The sequence below is a fragment of the Silene latifolia genome, chromosome 2 (assembly GCF_048544455.1).
Source record: "Silene latifolia isolate original U9 population chromosome 2, ASM4854445v1, whole genome shotgun sequence".
Lineage (NCBI taxonomy): Eukaryota > Viridiplantae > Streptophyta > Magnoliopsida > Caryophyllales > Caryophyllaceae > Silene > Silene latifolia.
The window spans coordinates 3302683-3313827 of record NC_133527.1 but is presented as its reverse complement, the minus strand read 5'-3'; the positions used below and the strand labels follow the sequence as shown (position 1 = coordinate 3313827).

The 11145-nt window shown below is 35.9% G+C and overlaps 2 protein-coding genes across 2 annotated transcripts; both read left to right on the top strand.

Moving 5' to 3' along the window:
* The first annotated feature begins 1505 nt into the window (after positions 1–1505).
* LOC141627311 (F-box/kelch-repeat protein At3g06240-like) lies at positions 1506–2705 on the top strand. Its single transcript, XM_074440635.1, has one exon. The coding sequence runs from the start codon at positions 1506–1508 to the stop codon at positions 2703–2705; it is 1200 nt and encodes a 399-aa protein (XP_074296736.1).
* Positions 2706–9960: 7255 nt separating this feature from the next.
* On the top strand, positions 9961–11145 carry LOC141627301 (F-box/kelch-repeat protein At3g23880-like). The gene has a single exon (XM_074440633.1). The coding sequence runs from the start codon at positions 9961–9963 to the stop codon at positions 11143–11145; it is 1185 nt and encodes a 394-aa protein (XP_074296734.1).

Genomic DNA, 11145 nt, shown 5'->3' with positions numbered 1-11145 from the left:
TTTTCATTTACATTACGTTTTTTTGCTAGGTAGCTTATAATCACGTATGTTTTTCTTTTATTTGTGTAGCTAATTTGAGTTTAATCATATTGTAGAGCCTTGTAATGGAGAGGTGAAAAGGTTGAAAACCGAAATACAAGCATATAAATTGAAGCCCTGCTACTGTTTCGATTTTTGAGTCGATGGACAACGACTTTGTTTTGTTCCCCGTTGTAATAGATCTAAGTTAATTATAGTATGAAATAAGGATAATTTAACGTTCACGCATAAGAACATGAAAGACTTGGTGGTTTGTTTTATAAGTTGTTTGCGCAATCTACGGCTCAGTTGGCTTACTCTGCCTATGTGACTGACACGGTTGTACAGTTTTACTATAGCTCAACAACTTGTAATAACTTTGTAAAATAACTCAAGAACTTGTAAAATAGCTCGACAACTTTGTGCAAGAGCTCAACAATTTTGACGCGATTGTACAGTTTTACTATACAACTAGTTGTAGGATAGTATTTATGTATATACTCCCTTCCCAAATACTCCGTTTTCTTCCCATTTCTATATACTCGTTTATACGTACTTTTTTTTAGTATTAAATAGGTACGAGTAGACCTGTCAAAATAAAAATGAACCCAAAAAATCGTTCCAAAATATCTGAATTTGTAACCGACCGAACACCCGATATGATTAATTATAAGAGTACCTGAAACCCGACTCAATCCGAATCGAACCGAAACTGAATCGAACTCAATAATAATTGAAAATACCCGGACTTAACTATATCTGAACTGATAAGAATAGAACTGATTGACCTGAATGAGAAACATCTATTTTCTCATAAATAATCTCATAATTAGGTATTTTTTTCATTGATTTTGATTTATTAATAGTATTATGAATTGTAACATTCAAATTGAAAAATATAAGGTATATATAAGCTAATTTTTTGACATGAAACTCAAGAAAATTATGACCCGAAACTCAACTGAACTGAACTGAAACATAACCGACTTGAATCGTAACCGGCTCGAAAGAGCACAAACCGATTGAAGTTGCTACCGAAACGAACCTGGTCGAAATAAGGTCAACCTAATTTAAATCGAACCGATTCCACCTGATCTGAAACTGAATTGAATGACTCGTTTGCCTAGTGACCCGATTTAAAGTGAACCGAATAACTCGATTTAAAGTGAAAGAATTTACTTATTCTATACATGACGGTCTAAAATATCGTACATTCGTACGGGATCAACACTAGTAACCTTATCTACTAAGCTAGTTGACACCTGCAAAGACGTCTCATAATATAAGATGGGCTTTTCAATAATTTGCGAGGGCTTTTCATAGTATAAGACGGGCTTCTCAAAATCTTTCCAATAATTCCCATTATAGAGAGAGTGATATACGGCCGGCCAGTTTAGGTTTTTTCCAACAGCCAGTTTAAATAATTTCTCATATATTTTGTTTTTCAGTGTCAAATAAGTTCATCATCAGTACGAAGCACAAATAAAATGTCGGACGTAAATCCATGTATCTCTGAAGACATATGGTTCGAAATCTTCAAGAAATTTCCCGTAAAAACCTTAGGTAAATGTCGTTGCGTATGCAAATCATGGCATTCTCTAATTATTTCCTCTTCTTTTATGGCCGCACACTTTAAGCATTACACCCAAAATGAAACCAATTCATTAATTCTGTACAAACATATTGCCGAAAGTTCAAAATTCGGCAGTACAGATTTTGAACAAATCAGTCTCTTTCGTGATTTTGATATGATGAAACAAGGGAATAGACTTCACACCTCAATTTGCCCTTTTATTGTACCTCAAACTCTTCCGTCTTGCTTTTATTTTGTTGGGTCCGTTAATGGTTTGTTGTGCGTCTCTGATAGTAGTCATCTTCGCCCGAGAGACCGTATCTTGATATGGAATCCTTTAATTCAGAAATCTGTTAAACTTCCTGAGTCCAATTTTACGACGGCCCTTTCTGTTGTAGGGTTCGGCTATGATTGTCTTAGGAATGATCATCGGGTAGTCAAAATTAGTTATTCGGATACAAACAAGCCATTGGTAGAGGTTTACTCGGTTCAGGAACGAACATGGAGGACAATTTCCGCTAACTTGATCATCAATAATGTCTCCACTTCACAATGTTTTCATAGAGGAGTTATTCATTGGCCGCTTCTTAGTAAAAACACGGGAATCGGTCCTTCTCTTGTCGAATGCTTGCTATTATTTGATGTCGCGGAAGAAAGATTTGCAAAGATGGAACTTCCTAAAGAAATCGTAAAGACTGGCTCACGTAATTTCGGTATATTTGAGTACCGAGGTAGGCTATCAGTGTCCCATTGCGATTATAGAGTCCGGAATATGGAATTTTTAGCTCAATGTAATATCTGGGTGAAACGAGACGACAATGTTGAGGGTTCGTGGTGCAAAATCTTGCGTGTCATTAATCTTCATGACTATTGTCATATGTGTCCGATAGAATACTTGGGAGCGAACGAGGTATTGATCGGGATGGATAAGGAAAACAATGGACAACTTGTGTCCTACGATCCTAAGACTAGGCAAATTACGAAACTTGGTTTTCGAGTAAGCGAATCTACCAAGTTTAGCGCTTACTCGGAGAGTCTTGCATTGCTCGACCAGAAGATCGACGATCTCACTGCTGATGAACTAAGACTACTTTATGCTACACGTAGATGTTAGTTTAATTTGCGTTGTTTGCCATACATTATTTGCATAAAGGTCCGTCGATGATTGGAATTGATTGGGTTCGCCAAGGAAGGCACTGGACAGCTAGTGTCCTATGATCCTAAGACTCGCCAAATTACGAAACTCCCTCTCTTTTTTAATGAATCTACCAAGTTCAGGGCTTATTCGGAGAGTCTTGAATTGCTCGACCAAGAGATAGATTGACGATCTTGCTGCTGATGAACTTGAAAGGTTCATCTCAAAACAACCCAAAAAATTGTTTAACTAAAGATGTAGGTGTCAATTCCCTTAGCTAATACGCAAATAAAGGTATTGATTATATCGCTTCTTTTAGACCTGCCAAGCGAGGTCGCTTCTAGAGCATTTGTTTGTTGTTTTAACCGATAATGAAGATGATCAGTTCCTGAGAATGGTAGAATGTTGTATGTTCTTCTTATTTGAGGTTATTGTTATGCTCTTCATTTAATTTATTTTGAATATTGTTTTTCGCTATTTATTTAAGTATTTTGTCGTTCTTTTTCAATAATCTGATTTCTTGTCAGGATAAGTCGAGATAAGCCAACGCTTCTGGTGTTGGCTCTTTGTAAACTTCACTATGTGTTAGTTCTATTTATCACCGGGAGCGGACTATGATCTTATTTATCCTACGGAGTAATTAGATACATTCGTGATTCATATAACGATCCTAATTGAGACCGATAATTTGAAGAAACACGAAATGGATAACATCAGAGCATCTCCAATGGTTAAGCAAAAAGACTTGCTTGCAAATAAAAAAGTTTTCAAGCTACTTGCTTAACCATTGGAGCACTTTACATGTACTAGCTTAAATTGAGCTAGTAGCTCCATGGAGCTAGTAGCTCAAATGGGCATACAAGAAAAAATCTACCAATTAAAACAACACTTAAATATTTTTAATTTTTATTTTCTAGGTAAAATAAGTAAATGTATTAATTAAAAGAGTGTTGTGGAAGGTAGTTGACATATGGTGCATTTAAGCCACAACACTAAGCTAGTAGCTTACCATTGTAGTAGTTTGTAGCTTAAAAATATTCTAGCTTGAAAATCTTATGTGACAAAGGTAAGCTAGTAGCAACTAGCTTATCATTGTTGCATTGCGAGTTCTTTCAATGCGTTGGGTCTGTGAATTGTCAAATTTGGGTTAAACAAGAAGAGTGTTGGTGTAAAAACCCTAAATCTCTCTCTAATTTTCTCTCCCCCTTCTCTCCAAGAAACAAAACCCTAAATCCCCCCCCTTTGTTGCCGCCGTTCTCCTCCTTCCTCCCACCGCCACCCATCAACCCCCTACCATGTCGCCGGGGATGGGGTCTCTCAAGACCTTTCTCCGGCGACCCGTCTCCTCTCTTCCGATTAACCCTCCTCCCCTTTCTTACCCACACCCGGTTCGGATAAATGGGTCCCTCTTCCTCTCGGTCTGCGTGGTGTATGTGGGATGTTCGGGTCTTATCGGACGAGTTTGTTGAGGTGGTGTGGCAGGGTGGTGCTTGGATCTGGCGGTGTTGTGGGTTGGTAGGGAGGCGGTGGCTTCCGTTTTTTTTTTCTTGTGTTCCGCTTTGTTTCCTTTATGTTTTTGTTTAATTTCCGCTTTCGTTTTTGTTCCGTCTCTCTTTCTGAGGGCTCTGTCCCCGTCTATCGGTGATGTCCTTCTTTCAGTTTGAGAGCTTTCTTTTTCTGGTTCGTTTGCAGTTTTCTAATAAGTCAACAGAAGATCAGCGTTGTTATAGATCGTTATATGGTTTTACATATTTTGCCCGATTTATGGCTACAATCAATCACGTCAGAAGAAATGGATACTCGTCAAGGAAGATTCAGAGACCCTCTTATGGATGAAAGCCTTTTGCGGCGAATCGATGATAGAGACTCTGTTGCAGTGTTTCATTCTTTGAACAAGAATTTATTTTCTATGGTTGTAATCGATTTGTATCCGATTGAGCTTGACATATGTTGTAGATGTCGTATGACTTTTTATTAATGATAATGATCTTTTCTCAAAAGAAGAGTGTTGGTGTATGATATTGAATATTAAGGTGGATGATCATCATCTTATACGTGGACTTGAGTACTTAGACAGAGATGGTAAGCTATTTGGGTTTACTAGGAAAAGTGACGAGGTGTCGGTCTTCTATGATGTTATGAAGAAACAATTTGTTGAGTTCGGTCTTTATTATGTTGTATCTTCTGCTAATAAGTTCGCTACGTTTACTGATAGTCTCGTATTGCTCGATCATGACACCATTGTCTGCTAAGTTCGTTGTTGTAACTTTTAACTAAATTGGTTTGAGTCTCAGCTAGCTAAAAGTGTTCTTAAGAAATTGGCTAGTCGCTTAACTAGAAGGGAGGACTTTGAAATTGGCTAGTCGCTTAACTAGAAGGGATGACTTTGAAATTTGGTATAGAAGGCCAATGAGGAGTATTTGTGATGCACGTGGAAAGGGGTTGTTGGCATCCACTTTTGATCTTATCAATATTTTGAAGACTGTGTGCAAGAAAACCAATACAGTGAGTGTGTGGATTACTCTATCAAGGAAAGCATCTAATGCTTCATGTGTTGTACAAAGGACAGAAAGTGTGAGTGTGAATGTTGACCATTTGGAAAAAGATTCTGAAGAGGGAATCAATACTTTATCAGGAAAAAAAACAGTTGGTGGGGGCCCACAATAGCCTTAATGATTCTTTACAATTCAAAGCACTAAGACAAAAGTTACCAACCCAAAATAAATTTTCTGCCTTATTCTAAAGAAAAAGCCCTAGACTGAAGAAAACTATCACAAAAAACTTTAGCACACAAAACTCTGAAAAACAAATCTCTTCCACAGATCTCCAAATTATTGATGTCCCAACTAAAAGGGAGAAGTTGCCTTTGAGAAGGAATATGGGATTTGGTGTTCTACCTGGGATTGTTATAAGAGAAAGAGCATAACATGTTAATATTGAAGAGTGTAGTGATGGGTCTGTTGTTGTGACTGAAAAAGGTAAGGGGAAGGCTAAGGTTAGTGAAAGCAGGAAGGAGAAGCTGAAGGTGAAGAAGGGTGACATAAAAGGGAAGGCAAAGGTTAGTGAAAGCAGAAAGGAGGAGGTAGCTCCTAAAAAAGAACTGTTAAAGGGAAGGGAAAAAAATTGAATTTTAAAAAAAGGTAAGAAGAAGGTGTCTCAAAACAAAGCAAATGAGGGTGATGACAATGATGAGGCTGAGTTCAGTGATTCTGAGGTTAGTGAAGCAGGTTTGAGTGATACTGATTTTGGTTTGAATGAGTTTGACCTTGGTTTGAATATTTTTGATTATTTCATTAATAATCAAGAGAAAGAGGGTGACTCAATATTAAAGGGAGTAGACGCTGGATTAGGTGTTGAGGGCCAGAGGGAAAATAAAGAAGCTAGAGTTGAATGTTCTAAAGCAAGAGAGAAGGTGTTAGTTGGGGTTGATGAATTAGATGTTAATGTCACCTCAGATGTGGATTGTGACTCGGATGAGCTAAGGAGTCTTGAGGGATCTGATGATGAGGCATGTCCTTATCCTAGTTTCAATCCCGATGTTGACTTTGTAAAGGGTATAAAACTCAGCAAAGGATTGAAAATTCCAAGTGTTGAGATATTCAGGAAGGCCTTAATCCATCATAGTGTGAAGAATGGGTATGATTTCTGGTATTCTCACAATGGAAGGGACAGGGTGACTGTCCAATGCTACAATAGATGTAACTGTCCGTGGAACAAGAAAAGGTCAAAGCTAGGAAAGTGTGTATGTGGGGTTGAGAATCCTTGTAAGTTTTATGTGCATGCTAGGAAGCTCACAGGCCAAAAGACATTTCAAATTAGAGGGTTGAAGTTGAAGCACAACTGTGTAATGACAACTTACAACAAAAAGGTTCGTTCTGAATTCCTTGCTGACAAGTATTTAGAATTTTGGAGAACTGACTTGGATTGGAAGATAAAAAAATTTCAAAACCATGTTTTAAAGAATCTTGAAGTTCATGTCAGTTACATGGCAAGGTCAAGAGCCAAGCTGGTTATCCATGGTAATGGAAAAGATCAATATGCAAGGGTTTGGGATTATGCAGAAGTTGTGATTAAATATAATCCAGGCAGTTCAGCTTTTGTGGTTTGTGATAATACTGACAGGTCTTCTGTTATATTCAAGAGGTTTTACACTTGTCTGAAAGCTTGCAAAGAAGGGTTCAAAACAGGTTGTAGACCTATACTTGGGATTGATGGCTGTCATTTGAAGGGAGTATACCCAGGCATGTGTCTAGTGGCAGTTGGGTTAGATGGGAATAATAACATCTACCCAGTAGCATGGGTAGTGGTGGAGGTGGAGAACATGGATTTTTAGAGCTCTTGAGCCATAACATTGAGAAGGTGGATGGGGAAGGATTAACTGTGATGTCAGACAGGCAGAAAGGGTTAGTTGATGTCATAGCTAATGTGGTTCCAAAGGCCAACATAAGGTTCTGTGCTAGATATATTTGGGCCAATTTTAAGCTCAGGTGGAGTGGTCAATTATTCAAAGAAACATTTTGGGCATGTGCTAGAGCAATGACAAGGGTAAATTCCTATTATTTTCTATTTTAGTTTATATTGCAGTTAGACACATTTGGCTTGCTTTAGTATATGCTTTTAATAATTCAGTTCAACAAAACGATAGATTGAATGTTTATTTGATGATTACTTTTGGATGGAATTTCATCAACGATCGATGATTTTACGTGGAGAGTAATGATGTTCGAATATGGGTTTTAGTTCAATTGTTATTTTAATTAGTATAATTGTTATTTATGAGCATTACTATGCGAGTCTATTCTGGCGCTGTAATTTGGGTTAGAAAATGTGTACGAGGTATTTGGTGTACTATGTCATCGTACATTCTACCTAGTGAAACCTCCTTTTTTTTTGCTATTCTACTTGAGCTTGGTTATTTACCGAACATGTCGTAACGTCTAATTTTCTTTTGCCCAGGGTAAAGCGATAATGTAGTATATACTCGATAGAGACAAGAAAATAAAAATTCACGTGTAATTATTCTATGTGTTTAAGTTGTGAAACATACTTGAATCATGAAGTATCATATTTCAACAAAACTGATATAACTAATTAATTAACTTCACTCTCGCAAAAAACAAAATAAAATAATAATTAGCTTCACAATAATGATCCATATAACCGTCTTAAACTAGTTCGTAACATCTAACATCATGCTATCATACGGAAGAGTAAGTCTCTACAGTTTTGCAATAAAATATTGTATTGTATACCTCTATTTCCTTATTATGGAAAAGTGGTTATTGGTGGGTGGATGTTATTTAGGTAAAATGGTTTTATACCAGAATTATGTTATATGAAATATGTTATTGGGTTGTTTAATTTTTTTGTTGGGAAGTTGTTGGATTGGTTTAGGTCGAATAGGGTAGTTTCGTTGTAAAAGAAAATTTGTTATGAGATATCGAGATATGTCGAGATATTGATATATAAATTGTTATGAGATATCGAGATATGTCGAGATATTGATATATTCATAATTATGAAATATGGTATCGTGATATATCATAGAGAATAATATTGATATTATATTATTGTGTTTCCGTTAATGGGAGATCCAAGGTTTATATTTGAGTCTATATATAGAACACCTATCGATTGTATTGAGATACGAAAGAACAATAATAAAACAAAAATTCGCTTTATGAATTTCTCCCCAAAAATCGTTTATAATAAAAATCATATGCAATTTGGAATCAAATCAAGCATGAAGAATCTACCTAGTATAAAAGCTAGGTTTTTCTTTTGATTCTTATTGGTTCCTTATATTTAGCAGTGGTGGGCCCTACGAAATGTTGAGGAATTAATTACTCTCTCTCCACAATTTAGGTCTCATCTATGAAAATTTACCGTAATCAATACAATACAAAATAATTCAAAATATTAAAAAATAATGAATTACAAAAAAATAAGAAAAATACTACAAATATTGAAACTATTGGGAAAAAATGGGAAAATTGTAGATACGTCGCAACAAATATATTTTTAAAAAAATAGAAGACGACATCAAATAATAAGACCCAAAATAATTATAAACGAATAAATTTTTTGGAAATTAATTCTGACAAATAACTAAAATAATACTTAGTTTAAAATATTTTAAAAAAATTAATAATTAAAAAAGAATGAAAAGTCGTTTTAACAAACTCACTACGATTAACAAGAATATTTGAGGAAAAAAAATTAGGGATGCCTTGAATGTTAATAAAAGAAAATGACCTACAAAATTAAAGATGAGAAAGACAAAAATAATTTTGTTAGCAAATAAGGAGATGGATATATAATAAAATAATTAAAATAATCCAGACGAAAAATAAGAAGGGTATATTCTAAAAAAAGGTATGCAAAACTTTATATTAAAATGAAAGATGTAAATGAAAATTAACTGTTATAAAATGGCTAATGATCGAAAGGCATGAAATTAATGTACCGCATTATCACTTATCAATGGTGGTGGCTTTTAATTTTTATACAAAAATACCAGGAGGGTGTGATGTGAGGAAGTGATATTCCACTATTTCCATCCTCTTCTTTTTACGCTTCTTAAAAAATCTCCACATCAAAGATGATCCTCTTTTCCCCATCTCCCAATTTTTTTATAAGCAAAAATTAAAAAAGAAATGAATTATATGTCACATGCTAGATAATGAATGATAAGTGGGCAAAATGGCCAATGTTGCATATCCTCTAAAAATAGAGGAAGTGTTCCTCTTTCTCCTTCAAAGAGGACATGTAACAATGGTTCCACATAAGAGGATATCCTCTTCAATGTGGATGCTCTAATGGAATAATGGGTTAGTTTGATGAGTTGTTTTTGGCTCATCTAATTTTGTTTAGATTTGAGCTCATATTTTGTTATTGGATCTTAAGATTAAGACGGGTTTATCAAAACACAAATTATAGAATAAGAAGGGGTAGTAAGACGGTCAATATTTGTAGCTATTTATCAATGGGACTGTCTTACGGTGTGCGACCGTCTCATGCAATAACTACTGAAAAGTTATTATTATTATTATCCTATGTCACTAACATTATTATCCGATACGCTTTTATCTAACTATTGAAATTATCTAATATGGAACACATATGTGTATTAATGATATTACGTCTAATTATATTTGTATTAATTAATATAACATATTTCGTATATTATAATCTTAAAACCGTGCATTTTCTGCACGGGCATAAAACTAGTAATATGGTAGAGGACGCTCCATTGTCAGATGTAAACCCTTATTTTTCCCAAGACATATGGTTCGAAATCCTTAAGAATCTTCCGGTCAAAACCCTAGGTAAATTTCGTTGTGTCTGCAAATCATGGTGCTCCCTTATTGTCTCGCCTACTTTTATGGCTGCACATCTCAAGCATTACACCCAAAACAACTGCAATTCCTTAATACTCCACAAAAAGAAATCGGCTAACGGATATTACGAGCATTGTGTTCAATTCCGTGACTCGGATCAGTTAAAGGAGCACAATTCGATTCCCCCTGCCTCGATTTGCGATTATACATGGCCTTACTCCCACCTATTTTGCTCTGTTTATTGTTTGTTGTGCGTTTCTGGTGATAATAATCTCTGCATCCTTATTTGGAATCCCATACTTGAAAAATGCATCACACTTCCTAGGACGACAATTAGGGACAGAGTATCTGTGGTGGGCTTCGGCTATGATTGTCGAAAGAGCGATCATCGGGTGGTCGTAATATATTTTTCAACTACAAAAAGTCCATTAGTTGAGGTGTTCTCAGTTCAGGAGCGAACACGGAGAATTATTTCTGCTGATTATTTGGTTGATAACTCTATTATTAGTCATGGCTATCTTACTTCCGCGAATTGTTTTGTCAATGGGTTTATTCATTGGTTTATTTGGGATTCTAAATCCCGTCCCAAAGCATTGCTTCTGTTTAACGTCTCTGACGATAAGTTTGAGACGATGGAGTTGCCTGAAGCTATTACAAACATGGAGAATGTTGAGAGTTTTTGTATCTTTGAGCACCAAGGTATGCTATCAGTGTCGCCTTGCGATCCATCCCACTACTGGGGAACTGATGTTGCTCGATGTCATATCTGGGTGAAGCGAGAATACAACGATGTGACTTCATGGTTCAAAATCTTGGATGTTACACCGTTACCTGGTTTTTATCCAACAGGCCCAATGCAGTATATGGGTAAAAATGGTGAGTTAATCGTGTTTACCAAGAAATTCAGTGATGGGGCTGTGTGCTTGGATATGACGGATGGTCATCTTAAGGAGCTTGGTTTTCGAATTACTCAATATACGACGAGGTTAAGTGCTTATTCTGAAAGTCTCGTCTTTCTCGACCAACAGATTTCCGATTATATTGATGACTATATGCTCAACTCAGATGGTAACTTCTAG